This window comes from Pan paniscus, chromosome 20, assembly GCF_029289425.2.
Source record: "Pan paniscus chromosome 20, NHGRI_mPanPan1-v2.0_pri, whole genome shotgun sequence".
NCBI lineage: Eukaryota > Metazoa > Chordata > Mammalia > Primates > Hominidae > Pan > Pan paniscus.
In genome coordinates this window covers 21,026,789-21,047,243 of record NC_073269.2, presented here as the reverse complement: position 1 = coordinate 21,047,243, position 20,455 = coordinate 21,026,789, and the positions used below count along the sequence as shown (strand labels likewise).

Below are 20,455 nucleotides of genomic sequence, written 5' to 3'. Positions count from 1 at the left end.
AAATAAATAAAAAACTGAAAATAGTAACTGCTGGAGAAGATGTGAAATAACTAGAACCTACAAACACTGATGGTGAGAAAGCAAACTAGTGCAGCCTCTTTAGGAAGAAGTTTGGCAAGTTTCTTATATACTGAATATGAGCCATTAATCCTACCCCTCGATATTTACCCAAGTGGAACAAAAAAAAATACAAAAAATTAGCGGGTGTGGTGGCACCTGCCTGTGGTCCCAGCTACTCAGGAGGGTGAGGTGGGAGGATCAGTTGAGCTCAGAAGGTAGAGACGAGTCTGAACAACATGGTGAGATCCCATCTCTACAAAAATTTAAAAAATTAGCCAGGTGTGGTGGTGTGCACATTTCATGTAAATAGAATCACACTATATGGGACCGTTCATCTCTAGCTTCTTTCACTCAACATAATGTTTTTGTTTTCTTCTTTTCTCTTTTTTGCAAAAGTTACCTTGATCAGCATAATGTTTTTATTTGGGTTGTCTTTCTAGTTTTGAGATGTAAGAGTTCTTAGTTTTTATTGTGGGTTTTGTTTTTTGGTTTTCTTCGAGATAGAGTCTCGCTCTTGTTGCCCAGGCTGGAGTGCAATGGCACGATCTCAGCTCACTGCAACCTCCCCCTCCCGGGTTCAAGCGATTTTCCTGTCTCAGCCTCCCGAGTAGCTGGGATTACAGGCGCCCACCACCACGCCTGGCTAATTTTTTGTATTTTTAGTAGAGACAGGGTTTCACTATGTTGGCCAGGCTGGTCTCTAACTCCTGACCTCAGGTGATCCGCCCACCTCATTCTCCCAAAGTGCTGGGATTACAGGCGTGAGCCACAGCGCCCGGCCCTGAGAGTTCTTTATATATTCTGAATAGTAGTTCCTTATGAGATATATGATTCGCAAATACAGTTAGCCCTTCATATCCAGTTTCCTTATCCATGGATTCAATAAACCACGGAGTGAAAATACCTGGAACCAATAAAATAAAAATAATACAACAATAAAAAGAATACAAATAAAAATGTATAACAATTATTTATGTAGCATTTATATTTCATTAGATATTATACGTAATTTAGAGATAATTTAAAGTCTATGGAGGGCCGGGCATGGTGGCCCATGTAATCCCAGCACTTTGAGAGGCCAAGGTGGGCCGGATCACTTGAGGTCAGGAGTTTGTGACCAGCCTGGCCAACATGGCAAAACCCTGTCTCTACTAAAAATATAAAAATTAGCTGGACACGGTGGTGTGCACCTGTAATCCCAGCTACTAGGGAGGCTGAGGCAGGAGAATTGCTTGAACCTAGGAGGCAGAGGTTGCAGTGGGCTGAGATTGCGCCACTGCACTCCAGCCTGGGTGACAGAGCCAGACTCCATCTCGAAAAAATAAAAAATAAATAAATAAATAAATAAAGTGTATGGAAGATGTGCACAGGCTATATGCAAATATTATGCCATTTTATATAAATGACTTGAGCACTGAGCATTTGTCCCATTCTGTGGGCATGACAGGTTTTTGTGTGAACCTAGTTTAAATTTTTTTTTTACACTATACTTTATTTTTTTGGAGCAGTCTTAGTTTCACAGCAAAATTGATCAGAAGGTACAGAGATTTCCCGTACACCTGCTGCTTTCATACTTGTATAGCTTCCCCTACAATCAACATCCTCCACATGCAAGTGCATGACAGTAGCTAGTCTGTTACAATTGATGAACTGACACTGATACATCATTATCACCCACAGTGGTTAGTGGATAGTTTACATTAGGGGTCACTCTCAGTTGAACATAGGTTTTTATTTCCCTTGGGTAAACACCCAGGAGTCTTTTTTTTTTTGAGACAGGATCTCACTCTGCCTCCCAGGCTGGAGTGCAGTACAGTGGAGTGATCATAGCTCACTTCATCCTCGACCTCCCTACCTCAAGCAATCCTCCCAAGTAGCTGGATACCACCAAGCCTGGCTAATTTTTGTATTTTTGTAGAGATGGGGCTTCACCATGTTGCCTAGGCTGGTCTCCAACTCCTGGGCTAAAGTGATCCTCTTGCCTTGGCCTCCCAAAGTGCTGGGATTACAGGCATGAGCCACCATACCAGGCCCTGAATCTTGTGGTAAGGTTAAGTTTAATTCTATTTAAAAATAAAACCCAGCCAACCTATTTTCCAGAGTGTCTATACCATTTTGCATCAACACCAGCAATGTATGAGCATTCCAGTTGCTCCATACCCTCACCAACACTTGATATTGTTTATTTTTTGAAAGTTATTCTTGGATGGCTGGGCATGGTGGTTCATGCCTGTAATCCCAGCACTTTGGGAGGCTAAGGTGGGTAGATCACTTGAAGACAGGTGTTCAAGACCAGCCTGGGCAACATAGACAGACCCTGTCTCCACAAAAAATACAAAAAAAAAAAAAATTAGCCAGATGTGGTGGCATGTGCCTCTAGTGCCAGCTACCTGGGATGCTGAGGAAGGAGGGTCGCTGCAGTGAGCCATGATTGTATCACTGCTCTCCAGCCTGGGTGACAGAGTGAGACCCTGTCTCAAAAAAAAAAAAAAAAAGTCATCCTTGAGGCATCTTTCAAGCCTGATCAGGGTCACATTTTACAAGATGACTGCACAGATTTGGCAGAGGATGCTTGATGAGGCCGAGGCAGGAAAGCCTGCTGGGAAACATTGCAATAGTCCAGGCCAGGTAGAGAAAACACAGGTGAGACCCACAGTGAGAAGGGCATGGAGGGCCAGGCTAAGAAATTTAGACTCTCAGATTCTCCACCCAAGAGGATTCTGGGCCTTAATAAAGTTGGTAGCTGCTACATTAGATCTGCCCTTTGGGCCGGGCGAGGTGGCTCACACATGTAATTCCAGCACTTTGGGAGGCCGAGGCGGGCGGATCACCTGAGGTCAGGAGTTCGAGACCAGCCTGGCCAACATAGTGAAACTCTGTCTCTACTAAAAATACAAAACTTAGCCAGGCGTGGTGGTGGGCGCCTGTAATAATCCCAGCTACTCGGGAGGCTAAGGCAGGAGAATTGCTTGAACCTGGGAGGCGGAGGTTGCAGTGAGCCACTGCACTCTGGCCTGAGTGACAGGTTGAGACTCTGTCTCAAAAAAAAAAAAAGTAGACTTTTTTTTTTTTTTTTTTTTTTGAGACAGAGTCTCACCTTGTCTCCCATGCCGGAGTGCAGTGGTGCGATCTCGATCTTTTTTTTTTTTTTGAGACTGAATCTCACTCTGTCACCCGGGCAGGAGTGCAGTGGTGTGTGGGGAAAAGAAAGAGAGATCAGACTGTTACTGTGTCTATGTAGAAAGAAGTAGACATAAGAAACTCCATTTTGTTCTGTACTAAGAGAAATTCTTCTGCCTTGAGATGCTGTTAATCTGTAACCCTAGCCCCAACCCTGTGCTTGCAGAGACATGTGCTGTGTTGACTCAAGGTTTAATGGATTTAGGGCTGTGCTTTGTTAAAAACGTGTTTGAAGGCAGTATGCTTGGTAAAAGTCATCGCCATTCTCTAATCTCGAGTACCCAGGGACACAATACTCCGTGGAAGGCCGCAGGGACCTCTGCCCATGAAAGCCAGATATTGTCCAAGGTTTTTCCCCATGTGATAGCCTGAGATATGGCCTCTTGGGAAGAGAAAGACCTGACCGTTCCCCAGCCTGACACCCGTAAAGGGTCTGTGCTGAGGAGGATTAGTGAAAGAGGAAGGCCTCTTTGCAGTTGAGATAAGAGGAAGGCATCTGTCTCCTGCTCGTCTCTGGGAATGGAATGTCTTGGTGTAAAACCCGATCGTACGTTCTATTTACCGAGCTGGGAGAAAACCGCCTTATGGCTGGAGGTGAGACATGCTGGCGGCAACACTGCTCTTTAATGCACCGAGATGTTTGTGTAGAGTCAAACATAAATCTGGCCTACATGCACATCAAGGCACAGCACTTTCCTTAACTTATTTATGACACAGTGACCTTTGCTCACGTTTTCCTGCTGACCCTCTCCCCACTATTACCCTATAGTCCTGCCACATCCCCGTCTCTGAGATGGTAAAGATAGTGATCAATAAATACTGAGGGAACTCAGAGACCAGGGCTGGTGTGGGCCCTCCGTATGCTGAGCGCCGGTCCCCTGGGCCCACTGTTCTTTCTCTATACTTTGTCTCTCTGTGTCTTATTTCTTTTCTCAGTCTCTCGTCCCACCTGACGAGAAACACCCACAGGTGTGGAGGGGCTGGCTCCCTTCGGTGGTGTGATCTCGGCTCACTGCTGTCTCTGCCTCCCGGGTTCAAACAATTCTCCTTGCCTCAGCCTCCTGAGTAGCTGGGATTACAGGTGCCTGCCACCATGCCCGGCTAATTTTTGTATTTTAGTAGAGACAGGTTTCTCCATTTTGACCAGGCTGGTCTCTAACTCCTGACCTCAGGAGATCCGCCCACCTCAGCCTCCCAAAGTGCCGGGATTACAGGCATGAGCCACTGCACCCAGCCAAATGTCCCCTTTTTTTTTTTTTTTTTTTAAGAGATGGGGTCTCACTATGTTGCTCAGGCTGGAGTGCAGTGGCTATTCACAGGCGCAATGCCACTACTGATCAGCACAGGAGTTTTGACCTGCTCCATTTTTTACCTGAGCCAATTCGCCCGTCCTAGGTAACCTGGTGGTCCCCAGCTACCGGGAGGCCACAATACTGATGACAAACTGAGTGTGGACATCCAGTCAGCATAGTGCACTATAGCCCAGAACTCCTGCGATCCTCCTGCTGCAGCCTCTGGAGTAGCTGGGACTACAGGCATGCACCACTGTGCCTGGCAGAATATTAAAGGCTCTGACAATTCCTGCAACAAGGAACTCTATCTGGTGTTACTTAACCCACTGTTAATCAACCTGAAACCTTGGATCACTTTTTTCAAGTCATAACATAACATAATAATAACAGGGTGGGCACGGTGGCTAACAATTGTCATCCCAGCACTTTGCGAGGCTGAGGCACAAGGTTTGCTTGAGCCCAGGAGTTCGACACCAGCCTGGGAAACATGGTGAAACTCCATCTCTACAAAAAAATACAAAAAAAGGGCCAAGTATGGTGGCTCACGCCTGTAATCCCCGCACTTTGGGAGGCCGAGGTGGGCGGATCACAAGATCAGGAGATCAAGACCATCCTGGCTAACACAGTGAAACCCTGTCTCTACTAAAAATAGAAAAAATTAGCTGGACATGGTGGCGGGTGCCTGTAGTCCCAGCTACTCGGGAGGCTGAGGCAAGAGAATGGTCTGAACTCGGGAGGTGGAGCTTGCAGTGAGCCGAGATCACGCCACTGCACCCTAGACTGGGTGACAGAGCGAGACTCCGTCTCAAAAAAAAAAAAACAAAAAAAATTAGCTTGGCATGGTGGACACCTGTGGTCCCAGCTACCTGGGATGCTGAGGCAGGAGAATCACTTGAACCCGGGAGGCAGAGGTTGCAGTGAACCGAGATCACACCACTGCACTCCAGCCTGGGCAACAGAGTGAGACTCTGTCTCAAAAAAATAAAATGTAATAAAATAATAATGTCAATGCACACCCCAGAACTTCATCTAGCTTGTTCACCATTATGTTCCCAGTGCAGTGATGCAATCATGGCATACTGCAGCCTCAAACTCCTGGGCTCAAGCAATCCTCCCACCTCAGCCTCCTGAGTAGCTGGGACCACAGGCATGCACCACCACATCCAGCTAATTTTTGTATTTTTAGTAGAGATAGGGCCTTGCCATGCTGCCCAAGCTGATGTTGAACTCCTGGCCTCAAGTGAATCTCATGCTTTGTCCTCCAAAAGTGCTGGGATTACAGGTATGAGCCACCTCGCCCAGCCAAAACCTTTTTTTTTTTTTTTGGAGATGGAGTCTTACTCTGTCACCCAGTCTGGAGTGCAATGGCGGGATCTCGGCTCACTGCAACCTCCACCTCCTGGGTTCAAGCAATTCTCCTGCCTCAGTCTCTGGAGTAGCTGGGATTACAGGCATGCGCCACAATGCCAGGCTAATTTTTGTATTTTTAGTAGAGATGGGGTTTCGCCGTGTTGGCCAGGCTGGTCTTGAACTCCTGACCTCAGGTGATCCGCCTGCCTGGCCCTCCCAAAGTGCTGGGATTACAGGTGTGAGCCACCTTGCCCAGTCAAAACCTTTTTTTTTTTTTTTTAAATCTCAGATCCTGAGAATGACCCTATGAGGTAGGTATAACGTAATTTTCATCTCATGAATGAGGTTCAGAGAAGTCAGGTGACTTGCCCAGGGCCACACAGCTAGTGGGCAGAGAGCTGGGATTTGAGCTGGAGTGTGCCCATAGCCCTTCCGTATACCCTGCCTGTCTCTTGAGTGTGCCCCATAACCCCAGCCTCACCTTGTGGTGGCAGATGTGGCCTCCCCACTGAGGTCTTCTCTGTGACATCCCACAGCCCTTATCCTTACCCGTGGACATATTCAGGCTGCTGTCCAGAGAGCCTGGCTGTAATTTGATTCTCACCAAGCAGGGGGTGATGGCGTAGGTGGGCGGGTGACAGCCAGGGCAGGGAGATTTGCCCAGACACTGGTACACAACAGCCTGGCAACCCGTGTGGCCCCGAGGAGGCTGGGAGCCTTTGGGGTGCATCCCCAAGTCTGGGCTGTGGTTCACACCATGGGCAACAAGCAGACAGTCTTCACACACGAGCAGCTGGAAGCGTATCAGGTAGAGGGGAGCAGGATGGGTCCTCAGTGGGTTTGACAACTTTGGTTCCGTGGTCTGGGAAATGGGAACAGAATCCCTTCATCTGGGTGTACCGTCCGCCTGGGTTCCTGGTTCTGCTCTGTGTGTGGCAGTGTCAGGCCATCTGTGTGAGTGTGGGGTGGAGGGCGGAGGCAGTGGGAGGAGGCCCCAGAGGCAGGGTTCGGGTTAAGACAACACCTCTCTCCACAGGACTGCACATTTTTCACAAGGAAGGAGATCATGAGGTCAGTCCAGGGAGGAAGGGAGAGAAGATCTGGAAAAACAACTTTCTATTCATTGCTGGAGGATATTTGCAATTTGGTGTGTGTGTGTGTGTGTGTGTGTGTAAGTGGTCTTTCTTTCTTCTTTCTTTCTTTCTTTTCTCTCTCTCTCTCCCTCCCTCCCTTCCTTCCTTCCTTCCATCCTTCTTTTCTTTTTTTTTGAGACAGAGTCTGTCTGTATTGCCTGGGCTGGAGTGCAGTGGTGCAATCATGGCTCATTGCAGGCTCGATCTCCCAAGGTAAGGTGATCCTCCCACCTCAGCCTCTCGAGTAGCTAGGACCACTGGTGCGAGCCACCACATGCACCTCATTTTTGTATTTTTTTATAGAGATGGGGGTCTCACTATGTTGCCCAGGCTGGTCTTAAACCCTTGGGCTCAAGCGATCCCCCTGCCTCAGCCTCCCAAAGTGTTGGGATTACAGGTGTGAGCCACCATGCCCAACTGGTATTTCCAATTTGTTGGGACTCAAATGGGGAAGAGGGGCAGGTGTGGTCAGTGGACTGAGGCAGAGATGGAGAAGCTGAGAAGTCACATCTTGTCATACTGTCCCAGTCTCTAGGCTGATGAGCTTGGGCTTTCTCCCAAGGGTGGCAGGGAGCCATGGAGCATGCATGAGCAGGGGAGAGACCATCAGCACGTTAGAAAGATTCTCCTGAGGCTGGGCGTGGTGGCTCATGCCTGTAATCCCAGCACTTTGGGAGGACAAGGTGGGTGGATCACCTGAGGTCAGGAGTTTAAGATCAGCCTGGCCAACATGGTAAAACCCCATCTCTGCTAATAATACAAAAATCAGCTGGGCGAGGTGGTGGGTGCCTGTAATCCCAGCTACTCAGGAGGCTGAGGCAGGAGAATTGCTTGAACCTGGGAGGTGGAGGTTGCAGTGAGCCGAGATCACCCCACTGTGCTCCAGCCTGGGTGACAGAGCTAGACTCCGCCTCAAAAAAACAAAATGAAAGATAAAGATTCTCCTGAGACTGGGACTTGAGGCTGGGAGCCCAGGTGCAAAGTCCAGAGCCCACTCTGGGTTGTGGGCTTGGCATTAAGGTGAGGGTGTGAGGAGGTGGCCCAAGGCTGCTGCAGGTCCCTGGCGTGACCCAGCACGATGGGCACAGATGAGTATCCCACATCATCACTCGGCCTGTGGGGCCATTGCCCAGGGGCCCCGACCCATGAACTTGGAGCTATGAAACCCAAGCTGGCCAGGGTTCAGCTGCAGCGTGATCGGGGCCAAGGCCCCAATTGTGTAGTAACAGGACATCCATTATTGATGGCCACACCTTTTACTAGTGAGCCCCATTGTTTGGGTGAGGACAGCTTGCAGGGTCACCTCGGCCATCACGATCAAATTACTGATGGGGAAACTGAGGCTCAGACAGGGCAGGGCTGACCCCAGGCTGAAGGGTAGATGCACAGAGCCCCAAGGCGGTTGAAGGCTGACATTTTGTCTGTCCCAAGCTTCTTGCTTATCAGATAGAATAACCAAGGCACAGAGAGGGAGAGGAGAGGAACATGCTCAGAGCCACACAGAAACCTAAACCCAGGGTATTCCCTGATGGGACCCCGACAGGGAACTGAGTGGTCAGGATGAAAGTTCTAGGTCTCCCCACCCCACCTTCATTGAGTTCCTAGTCATCATATGACCTAGGAACTCATGTCTCTCTCAGAGACAGTCCCTAGCAGCTTGGGGACCTCAGACCCACCAAGGATGGTCTCTGCAAGGCTGCTGCTCAGCATGCCCTAATGAAGGTATGGTGTCACAGGTGAGGGCATCTGAGTGGAGAACTGGCCTTACAATCTGGATAGTGTGTGTGGTATTCAGTTATTTGCAAAATATCTTTTGTCTGCCCTTTAGAAAAAATGTGAATATTAGCTGTTTGTCTCTGCTCTGCCCCATTGAGGAATCCCTCCTTTTTTTTCTTTCTTTCTTCTTTTCTTTCTTTCTTTTTTATTTTTTATTTATTTATTTTTTTTATTGAGACAGAGTCTCATTCTGTTGCCCAGGCTGGAGTGCACTGGCTTGATCTCGGCTCGCTGCATGCTCCGCCTCCCGGGTTCACACCATTGTCCTGCCTCAGCCTCCGGAGTAGCTGGGACTACAGGCGCCCACCACCACGCCCGGCTAATTTTTTATATTTTTAGTGGAGACGGGGTTTCACCATGTTAGCCAGGATGGTCTTGATCTCCTGACCTCGTGATCCACCTGCCTCGGCCTCCCAAAGTGCTGGAATTACAGGCGTGAGCCACCGCGCCCGGCCTCTTTCTTTCTTTTTTTCTTTTCTTTTCTTTTTTTTTTTTTTTTTGAGACAGAGTCTCGTTCTTGTTGCCCAGGCTGGAGTGCAGTGGCACCATCTCAGCTCACTGCAACCTCCAGCTCCCAGGTTCAAGTGATTCTCCTGCCTCAGCCTCCCGAGTAGTTGGGATTACAGGCGCCCGTCACCACGCCCAGCTAATTTTTTGTATTTTCAGTAGAGATGGGGTTTCACCATGTTGGCCAGGCTAGTCTCGAGCTCCTGACCTCTGGTGATCCACCCGCCTCGGCCTCCCAAAGTACTGGGATTACAGGCATGAGCCGCTGCACCCGGCCCCTTCCTCCCATTATAAGGAGAGGAAGGGAAGGTATGAAAGTGAAGGTATCTTTGGAGGCAGGGTCTTGCTGATAACATGACAATATCCAGAGATGTGTGGATTATATAGGATTCTCTGAATGCTTGCTGTGATCTGGCCATAAGCACCCTCCCTTCTCCCAACTCCATCTGCCTTATAAGCTCCTACTCATGCTTCAAAGCCCAGCACCAATGTCCCCTCTTCCAGGAACCCCCTTCTCCTCGCTAGCTTGCTTCCCCCAGTCCAGTCTCCCTTTGTCCTGTGGCCCTCTCTGCACCTTGGCCCTGCCCCCAGGGAGGTTAGGGGTGCCTGTGTCAGGCTCTGTATGCTTGAGGTCCAGGCCCAGGGCTGAGGGTTCTTGGGGACCCAGTATACCTCGGTGTGCAGTGAGCAGCTGTGAATGTGAAAGAGAAGGGACTTGGCCAGGTGCGGTGGCTCACGCCTGTAATCCCAACACTTTGGGAGGCTAAGTCAGGTGGATCATCTGAGGTCAGGAGTTTGAGACCAGCCTGACCAAAATGAAACCCCGTCTCTACTAAAAATACAAAAGAATTAGCTGGGCGTGGCAGGGTGCGCCTGTAATCCCAGCTACTTGGGAGGCTGAGGCAGGAGAATTGCTTGAACCCAGGAGGCAGAGGTTACAGTGAGCCGAGATTGTGCCACTGCACTCCAGCCTGGGTGACAGACCGAGACTCCGTCTCAAAAAACAAAGAAGAGACAAGCGTCTTGCCTGCTCCCTGCTCCCAGCCTTTCCCAGCTTTTTCCTCCCCACATCAGGCTCTTCTATCGCTACCAGGACCTGGCCCCGCAGCTCGTGCCCCTCGACTATACCACCTGCCCCGATGTGAAGGTGCCCTACGAGCTCATTGGCAGCATGCCCGAGCTGAAGGTATGCCCAGGCCATGGGACAAACAGGGTAAAAAATAGTAGAGATGTCTCTCGTTGCATTCCTCTGAGGTCAGTGCTGCAGTTATCCCCATTTTAAAGATAAGAAAACTGAGGCTCAGAGAGGTTAAGACACGTGTTCATGGTCACACAGCTACAATGTGACAGAGGCAGGGTTAAAACCCAGAGTTGGCCAGTGTGGTGGCTCAAGCCTGTAATCCCAGCACTTTGGGAGGCCGAGGCGGGTGGATCACCTGAGGTCAGGAGTTCGAGACCAGCCTGGCCAACATGGTGAAACCCCGTCTCTACTAAAAATACAAAAATTAGCCGGGCGTGGTAGTGCACACCTGTAATCCCAGCTACTAGGGAGACTAAGGCAGGAGAATTGCTTGAACTCAGGAGGTGGAGGTTGCAGTGAGCAGAGATCTAGCCACAGTACTCCAGCCTGGGCGACAGAGTGAGACTCTGTCTCAAAAAACAAACAAACAAACAAACAACAAACAAAAAACACCCAGAATTGAGAGGATGAAATGAGATAATACAGGCAACAAATTCAGTACAGGGTGTGTTGTGTGTCAAGTACTCAGAGAACGTTAGTTCTTCTTGTAACAGGAGCTGCTAAATGCAGGTTTTTATCAGCAGGATGTTTGACACATGGTTTGTGCCTCCGAGGGGAACTTGTGGGTTAAGTAACTGACTGTGAGTAGGGTTGATTTTATTGCAAGTGACAGAAACCTTATTTGAGAGGGACAGAATGGTTTGGATCAAAATGGATTGCCCCTGAAAAACAACAACAAAAAAATCCAGAGGCAGGGACAGTGTCAGATACAGCTGGAACCAGGGCCTCTGATGATGTGCTCAGGAATCTCCCCCCATCTCTCAGCTCCTCCCAGGAAGAGGTTTCAGTGTAAGGCAGCCTCACCTCTTGAGGCTGTGAAGGGACCTCTCAGCCACTCAGCTTTAGCTTCTGTGAGCTTTGCAAGCAGCAGTAATCAGGTCCCCTCCCTCCCAATTTTTCAGAAAAATATCCCAGGTCAGCCTCTGATTGGCTAGCTTGAGTCACATGCCCATCACAGAGCCAATCACTGTTGCCAGGTGAATGGAACTCTCTGATTGGCCTTGCCTGGGTCACATGGCTGCTCCAAGAGCTGGAAGTTGGGGCAAGGTTGCTCAGATCACAGGGGTGGAGGGTGGAGTTGTCCAAAGTCCTGTCCAGGAACCATGGGAGGGAGTGGGTCTTGATGGAGGGTACTTGGAGGTTCCCAGAAAGTGGGTGCTGATAGTGAGACCACATGGACCCCAGAGACCTTGGGGGTCAGAGAATGGCCTCCCAGCTTCCTTTCTGTCCCCAGGACAACCCCTTCCGCCAGAGGATCGCCCAAGTATTCTCTGAGGATGGGGATGGCCACATGACCCTGGACAACTTTTTGGACATGTTTTCCGTGATGAGCGAAATGGCTCCCCGCGACCTCAAGGCTTACTATGCTTTTAAAATTTATGGTGCGTGTGTGGCCCTGGGGTTGGGAAGCATGGGGATGGGGTGGGGAGTGGGAAATGGGTGGGTGGCACCCACATCACAAATATCTCCCCAGGGGTTTTGAGGCCCTGTGTGGCCCTGTCCTCCACCGCACTCCAATACCTCCCCACCTCATTTATTTGCTAACTCTATTCCAGCCACATGGGCCTTGCTGTTCCTCAAACATAGTCTTCGGCCTCTGGGCCTTTGCCTCTGCTGAACCCTCTGCCTAGAACACCTTTTGCCTAGAACACCTTTTGCCTTGCTCCTTATTTATTTATTTATTTTTATTTTTTTGAGATGGAGTTTCGCTCTTTTTGCCCAGGCTAGAGTGCAGTGGCTCAATCTTGGCTTACTGCAGTCTCCGCCTCTGAGTTTCAAGTGATTCTTCTGCCTCAGCCTTCTGAGTAGCTGGGATTACAGGCAGGTGCCATCACACCTGGCTAATTTTTGTATTTTTAGTAGAAATGGGGTTTCACCATGTTGGCCAGGCTTGTCTCGAACTCTTTACCTCGGATGATCTGCCCGCCTCGGCCTCCCGAAGTGCTGGGATTACAGACGTGAGCCACCGCGCCCAGCTCCCCTGGCTCCTTCTTACCCTTGAAGTCTAGGTCAAAAGTAGGCCTCTCCCCATTCATCCCCCCATCCCACCATTCTATTTCTCTTCTAGCACCAAGCAATGCTGCTTAATTTCTTGTTCCTTGACCTGTTCACTTCTTATTGACTTTGTCCCTGAGAAGACTCAAAGGTACCAACAGTATCTATTTTGCTCACCACCTGTCATCTGAGCCTGGCTCAGTAAATATTTGTTGAATGACTGAATGAAAGAAAAACAGTTATCTTAGTGCCTGGCACCTTATGTGCACTCAATAAATACTTGTTTTTTTTTTTTTTTTTTGTGAGACAAAGTCTTGCTCTGTCCCCCAGACTGGAGTGCAGTGACGCGATCTCAGCTCACTACAACCTCCGTCTTCCGGGTTCAAGCAATTCTCCTGCCTCAGCCTGCTGAGTAGCTGAGATTGATTACAGGTGCCTGCCACAACGCCTGACTAATTTTTTGTATTTTTAGTAGAGACGGAGTTTCACCATGTTGGCCAGACTGGTCTCGAACTCCTGACCTCAGGTGATCCACCCGCCTCAGCCTCCCAAAGTGCTGGGATTACAGGCATGAACCACCATGCCCAGCCAAATTTTTGTATTTTTAGTAGAGATGGGGTTTCACCATGTTGGCCAGGCTGGTCTTGAACTCCTAACCTCAAGTGATCCACCCACCTCAGCTTCCCAAAGTGGCAGGATTACAGGCATGAGCCACCGTGCCCTGCCACCATAATACTTTTTGAGTGAGTACATGAAAAATAGTTATCATGGTGCCCAACACATAGTAGGTGCTCAATAAATACTTGTTGCATGAATGAATGAATGAAAAAGTTATCAGAGTGCCTGGCACACAGTAGACACTAATACTTGTTGAGTGAGTGAATAAAAGAGTTATGGTGCCCAACATGTAGTAGGTGCTCAATAAATACTTGCTGAATGGATGAATTAATGAATGAATAAATGAAAAAGTTATTACAGTGCCTGGTGCACAGTAAGCAGTTAAAAAGTACTTTTTGAGTGAGTAGATGAAAAAAAGTTATCACAGTGCCCACTACACAGTAGGCACTCAATAAATACTTGTTGAGTGAGTGAATGAATGAAAAACAGATATCATGGTGCTTGATACGTAGTATGTGTTCAAGAAATACTTGAATAAATGAATGAAAGAGCTGTCACAGTGTTTGGCACATAGTAGGCACTCAATAACTATTTTTATTTATTTATTTATTTTTTTTACTGAGACAGCGTCTCACTCTTGTCGCCCAGGCTGGAGTGCAATGGCGCGATCTCAGATCACTGCAACTTCCACTCCCTGGGTTCAAGCGATTCTCCTGCCTCAGCCTACCTAGTAGCTGGGATTACAGGCACCCGCACCACGCCCCGCTAATTTTTGTACTTTTAGTAGAGATGGGGTTTCACCATGTTGGCCAGGCTGGCCTGGAACTCCTGACCTTAGGTGATCCACCCATCTCCACCTCCCACAGTGCTGGTATTACAGGCATGAGCCACTGCGCTGGGCCCATAACTGTTTTTTGAATGAGTAAATGAAAAATTATTATCACAGTGCCAGGACACAGTAGGCACTCAATAAATACTTGTTAAGTGAGTGAATGAATGAAAATTGCACTCAATAAATACTTGTTGAGTGAGTGAGTGAATGAAAATCAGTTACTGTGATGCCTGACACATAGTAGATGCTCAATAAATACTTGTATGAATGAATAAAAAAGTTATTACAGTGCCTAGCACACAGCAGGCACTCAATACTTGTAAAAATGAATGAATGAGGTTGGGTGTGGTGGCTTCCACCTGTAATCCTAGCACTTTGGGAGACCGAGGTAGGTGGATCACCTGAGGTCAGGAATTTGAGACCAGCCTGGCCAACATGGGGAATCCCATCTCTACTAAAAACACAAAAATTAGCCGGGCATGGTGGCAGGCACCTGTAATCCCAGCTACTTGGGAAGCTGAGGCAGGAGAATCACTTGAACCCAGGAGGTGGAGGTTGCAGTGAGCCGAGATCGTGCCACTGCACTCCAGCCTGGGCGACAGAGCGAGACTCCGTCTCAAAGAAAAAAAAAAGAACAAATGAAAAATTCATTGCATAAATACTTGTTGAATGAATGAATGAACTCCCAGCAGGTCCCTGCCCAATTTTAAGGCAAGTTCCAGATTTTACACCAGGGTCTCGGGTGCCCTTCCAGGGCCTCAGTTCCTTTTTTTTTTTCGGACGGAGTTTCTCTCTTGCTGCCCAGGCTGGAGTGCAGTGGTGAGATCTTGGCTCACTGCAACCTCCATCTCCCGGGCTCAAGTGATTCTCCTGCCTCAGCCTCCTGAGTCGCTGGGATTACAGGTGCATGCCACCGCACCTGGGTATTTTTGTATTTTTAGTAGAGATGGGGTTTCACCATGTTGGCCAGGCTAGTCTCGAACTCCTGACCTCAGGTGTTCCTCCCTCCTCAGCCTCCCAAAGTGTTGGGATTACAGGCGTGAGCCACCGTGCCTGACCTTAGTTTCCCCTTCTTGTAACATGGGCACAGTATGTGCCCACAGCCGGCCCAGCCTGCCTGCCACCTGCTGTCACTCCCCATCCATCCTGCTCTGCAGATTTTAACAACGACGACTACATTTGTGCGTGGGACCTGGAGCAGACGGTGACCAAACTGACGCGGGGGGAGCTGAGCGCTGAGGAGGTGAGCCTGGTATGTGAGAAGGTGCTGGATGAGGCTGATGGAGACCATGATGGGCGGCTGTCCCTGGAAGATTTCCAGAACATGATCCTCCGGGCACCAGACTTCCTCAGGTGATGCTCTCCACCACCGCCCACAGTCCATTTGCACATCTGAAGGCGCTCTTACGCAGACAGTTCACAGACTCTGTTTCTGAAAATTCCTCTATTCATTCTTTCATGACCTTGGGGAACTTTCTCAATTTCCCTAGTCTCAGTCCCTGCATCTGTAAAATGGGGATAATTAGGGACCCCCTGGGCACCTCTTGCGAGTGGATACACCTCTTTCAGCAAGCAGAATGTGGCTGGACTTCAGCCCTTGTTGCCTGAACAGTTTGCAGTGAACAGACTGTGTAACTGTACTTGGCAGCCTTTGGGGAAAATCAGCCCCCACTGCAGGGCAAAGTATGGCCAATAGGCCAGTCTGACCCAAAGCCTGGTTTTGTACCTCCTGTGAGCTAAGAATGGCTTTTATATTTTCAAAAGATCAAAAAACAATCAAAGAATAATAATATTCCAACCAGGTGGGGTGGTTCATGCCTTTAATCCCAGCACTTTGGGAGGCTAAGTGGGGAGGATCTCTTGAGCCCAGGAGCTTGAGACCAACCTGGGGAACATAAGGAGAGTCCATATCTACAAATAAATAAATAAATAAATAGCCAGGTATGGTGGTGCATGCCTGTAGTCCCAGCTACTCGGGAGGCTGAGGTGGGAGGATTGCTTGAGCCCAGGAGGTCGAGGCCGCAGTGAGCTCAGATTGTGCCATGCACTCCAGCCTGGGTCACAGAGTGAGATTCTGTCTCAAAAATAAATAAACACATTAAAAAATTTTTTTAATTTAAAAAAAGATTATTCCATGACACGTGACAGTGATACGAAATTCACATTTCTGTGTCCATCAATAAAGTTTTATTGGCGCACAGCCACACCCATTTGTGTACATTTTGTCTATGGCTGCTTGTGTGCTTCAACAACAGACTTGCGTCATGGTATAAAGTTGAAAACGTCAACTATTTGGCCATTTACAGAAAAAGGTTTGCTGAACCCCAAATTAATATATGGAGAAAATTCAGCACAGCTCCTGGCACACAATAGGTGCTTAATAAATTGCTGTTGCTATTATTATTTTATAATTTTTAAATTTCACTTTTTTATTTTTTGAATTGACAAATAATGATTGTACATATTCATGGGGTACACAGTGATGTTTCTTTTTGTTTGTTTGTTTGTTTGTTTTGAGACGGAGTCTTGCTCTGTTGCCCAGGCTGGAGTGCAGTGGTGCAATCTCAGCTCACTGCAACTTCTGCCTCCTGGGTTCAAGTGATTCTCCTGCCTCAGCCTCCCGAGTAGCTGGGATTACAGGCACGTGCCACCACGCCCAGCTAATTTTTGTATTTTTAGTAGAGACAGGGTTTTGTCATGTTGGCCAGGCTGGTCTTGAACTCCTGACCTCAAGTGATTCACCTGCTGTGGCCTCCCAGACTGCTGGGAGTACAAGCATGAGCCACCACGCCCAGCCTGTTTGTTTGTTTTGAGACAGGGTCTCACTCAGTGACCCAGACTGCAGTGCATGGTGCAATCGGCTCACTGCAGCCTCCAACTCCTCGGCTCAAGAGATCCTCCCACCTCAGCTTCCCAAGTAGCTGGGACTACGGGGCCGAGCGCAGTGGCTCACACCTGTAATCCCAGCATTTTAGGAGGCTGAGGCAGTAGTCTCTACTAAAAATACAAAAATTAGCCTGGGCATGGTGGGGCACACCTCTAGTCCCAGCTACTCGGGAGGCTGAGGCAGGAGAATAACTTGAACCTGAACCCGGGAGGTGGAGGTTTGCAGTGAGCCACGATTGCGCCACTGTACTCCAGCTTGAGCGAGACTCTGTCTCAAAAAAAAAAAAAAGAAAAAGAAAAGAAAAGAAAAAAGAAATAAAATAAGAATAAACCAAGTAGCTGGGACTACAGGTACGTGCCACTGTGCCTGGCTAATTTTGTTTGTTTTATTTTATTAATTAATTAATTTATTTTATTTTATTTTTTTGAGATGGAGTCTCGCTCTGTCACCCAGGATGGAGTGCAGTGGCACGATCTCGGCTCACAGCCACCTCCACCTCGCAGGTTCAAGCACTTCTCCCTGCCTCAGCCTCCCGAGTATCTGGAATTACAGGCGCCCGCCACCACGCCCGGTTAATTTTTGTATTTTTTTAGTAGAGATAAGGTTTCGCCATGTTGGCCAGGCTGGTCTTGAACTCCTGACCTCAGGTGATCTGTCCATCTTGGCCTCCCAAAGTGCTGGGATTACAAGCGTGAGCCGTCATGCCCGGCCTGTTTTTGTTTTTATCTATAAGCTGAGGCAGTGCTGAAAATGTTGAGACAGGGTCTCACTCTGTTGCCCAGGCTGGAGTGCAGTGGCACAATCATAGCTCACTGCAGCCTCTACCTCCTGGGCTCAAGAGCAATCCTCCCACCTCAGCCTCCTGAGTAGCTGGGAGTACGGGCACACACCACCACGCCTAGCTAATTAAAAACTTTTTTTTTTTTTTTTTTTTTTTTGTAGAGACAAGGTCTTGCCTTGTTACCCAGGCTGTTCTCAAACTCCTGGCCTCAACTGATCCTCCTGCCTTGGCCTCCCAAAGTCCTGAGATTACAGGGGTGAGTCACCACACCAGGCCACATAATGGTTTCAATACATATAATATATGATGAGCAGATCAGGGTCATTAGCATATCCATCATCTCAAACATGTATCATTTATTTGTGTTGAGAACATTCAGTATGCTTCTTCTAGCTATTTGAAACTTTATATCATATGGCAGGGTGTGGTGATTCATGCCTGTAATCCTAGCACTTTGGGAAGCTAAGGTGGGTGGATCGCTTGAGCACAGGAGTTCCAGACCAGCCTGGGCAACAAAGCAAGTTGAGAAACTCCGTTTCTACTGAAAATAGAAAAATTAACTGGGCGTGGTGTCATGCACCTGTAATCCTAGCTACTCGGGAGGCTGAGGCATGAGAATCACTTGAACCCAGGAGGCAGAGGTTGCAGTGAGCCAAGATCACACCACTGCACTACAGCCTGGGAGACAGAGCGAGACCCCATCTCAAAAAAAAAAAAAAAAAAAAAAAAGAATTAAAAAATTAAAGGCATGTGCTCTCAACCCCTGTAGGGGTCTCCCGGCCTAGGGTTGTTTGAGGGGTCCATGTGGCATCCTGCCTGCCTGTCCCAGGGACTTGCCGTGAGCGTGTTGAGGGGGGGGAGGAAAAGGGGTTGTCCACTCCTTGAAGGCCTTGACTCCTTTTCTCTCTGCACACAGCACCTTCCACATCCGAATCTGATGGCACCACAGAGGAGCCGAGCTATAGGAGGGCGGGGTGACCCCTCACCCGCTGTGGACTCTGGTTTCTGAGAATAAACACAAGTCACTGAGTCACACCTGCTGGGAGGACACATTTTTCCACCTTAAAACTGGAAGATGGGAGGGAGGCGGCGTAGAATTTTATCTTTGACTTTGCTGTGTGACCCTGAGTGTGGCCACACCCTCTCTGGGCCACGATCTCCCTGTTTGTACAAGGAAGGGGTGACTCCTAGATCGTCTTCACTGTGAAGGCTGGAAATGCCTTGTTGTGGGTGTCCGTGGCGGAGATGAGGTGGTGGGGAGATCGGGCCCGTGCTGTCCTACCCCAGGGTTCCCACCCTGAAGGCCAAACCTCACCCTTCACTACTCAAGTTTCTTTTTATCCCTCAAACCCTGAGTCATCAAAGGGATTGAAACTTTTCCTCCCGGGCTGATTCATTAGAGCTGCTAAGAGGAGACCACTGATTGGGAGGGGTGGAAATGTCATTCACTGAGGTGGCTGCTGCACTTTACAGTTTATGATGCATCTGCCCCCTAATGTGACACTGACCCCCTATAACATCCCTGCAGAGTTGGCCGAGGATCACACCCTCATTTGGAGGGAGCAGAGTGACTTGTCTAAGGCCACCCCACAAGTCATTTGCAGGGGCGGGCTTGAACCCAGGTGCACCTCATACCAGATCCCAGATGTCTGAACCTTGTACATTTGGGGAACCCCATACCCCCTCCACCTGGGGTTGCCCCAGGGCCCCCATCTATGCCCCAGTCAGTCCAAGGAGTAGTCACTCCTGCAACCAAGACCAGCCCCTAGGGACCTTCCCAGACACCTCCATTGTACAGTATGTCATGTCTAGAGAGCTCACTCCCATCTTAACCCGCTAATAAATTAAGCAGCTACTGGGCTGGGCACGGTGGCTCAAGCCTGTAACCCCAGCATTTGGGAGGCCAAGGTGGGCAGATTGTCTGAGCCTAAGAATTTGAGACCAGCCTCAGCAACGTGGTGAAGCCCTGTCTCTACCAAAAATACAAAAATTAGCTGGATGTGGTGGTGCATGCCTGTAGTCCCAGCTACTTGGGAGGCTGAGGTGGGAGGATCGCTTGAGCCCAGGAAAGGGAAGTTGTAGTGACCGGAAATCGTGCTACTGCACTCCAGCCTGGGCAATAGAGCAAGACTCTGTCCAAAAAAAAAAAAAAAAAAAAAAAAAGGAGCCAAGCACAGTGGCTCACGCCTGTAATCCCAACACTTTGGGAGGCTGAGGCGGGCAGATCGCCTGAGCCCAGCAATTCGAGACCAGCCTGGGCAGCATGGTGAAACCCTGTCTCTACCAAAAATACAAAAAGTAACTGGATGTGGTGGTGCATTCCTGTAGTCCCAGCTACTCAGGAGGCTGAGGCAGGAGAATCAATTGAACCAGGAGGCAGAGGTTGCAGTGGACCGAGGTCGAACCACTGCGCTCCAGCCTGGGCGACAGACCAAAACTCCTTCGTCTCAAAAAAAAAGAAAAAAAAAGAAAAACACCTACTGTGCACCAAAGTCCCAGGTTTTACATGCATTCTGCCAGTTCATCCTGAAGAGGGACTGCTCTTCTCATTTTCCAGGTAAGAAAGTAGGCCCAGAGATGTCTAGACTTGCCAAAGGTCACACAGCCCCGCAACCTAGGATTCCCTCCAGAGCCCTCCACCATCATGGCCCTGTGATGCCTCCTCCGTCCCCAGCCTTTTTTTTTTTTTTTTGAGATGGAGTCTTGCTCTGTCACCCAGTCTGGAGTCTTGCTCTGTCACCCAG

At 48.9% G+C, this 20,455-nt stretch overlaps 1 protein-coding gene across 1 annotated transcript; it reads left to right on the top strand.

Annotated features, from left to right (window-relative positions):
* Nucleotides 1–4,950: 4,950 nt before the first annotated feature.
* On the top strand, nt 4,951–18,730 carry CIB3 (calcium and integrin binding family member 3). The gene is made up of 6 exons (XM_003813562.4): nt 4,951–6,690; nt 6,919–6,953; nt 10,373–10,484; nt 11,833–11,980; nt 15,201–15,396; nt 18,628–18,730. Exons 1-6 carry the CDS (start codon nt 6,640–6,642, stop codon nt 18,647–18,649), a joined length of 564 nt encoding a protein of 187 aa, XP_003813610.1. The 5' UTR covers nt 4,951–6,639; the 3' UTR covers nt 18,650–18,730.
* The last annotated feature ends 1,725 nt before the right edge of the window (nt 18,731–20,455 follow it).

Bases quoted from the DNA above. Each gene is read 5' to 3' on its own strand.
- CIB3 (XM_003813562.4), top strand. From the start codon at position 6,640: ATGGGCAACAAGCAGACAGTCTTCACACACGAGCAGCTGGAAGCGTAT. The intron at 6,954-10,372 runs GTCAGTCCAGGG...TCCCCACATCAG, and splicing joins ACAAGGAAGGAGATCATGAG to GCTCTTCTATCGCTACCAGG. The intron at 11,981-15,200 runs GTGCGTGTGTGG...CCTGCTCTGCAG, and splicing joins CTATGCTTTTAAAATTTATG to ATTTTAACAACGACGACTAC.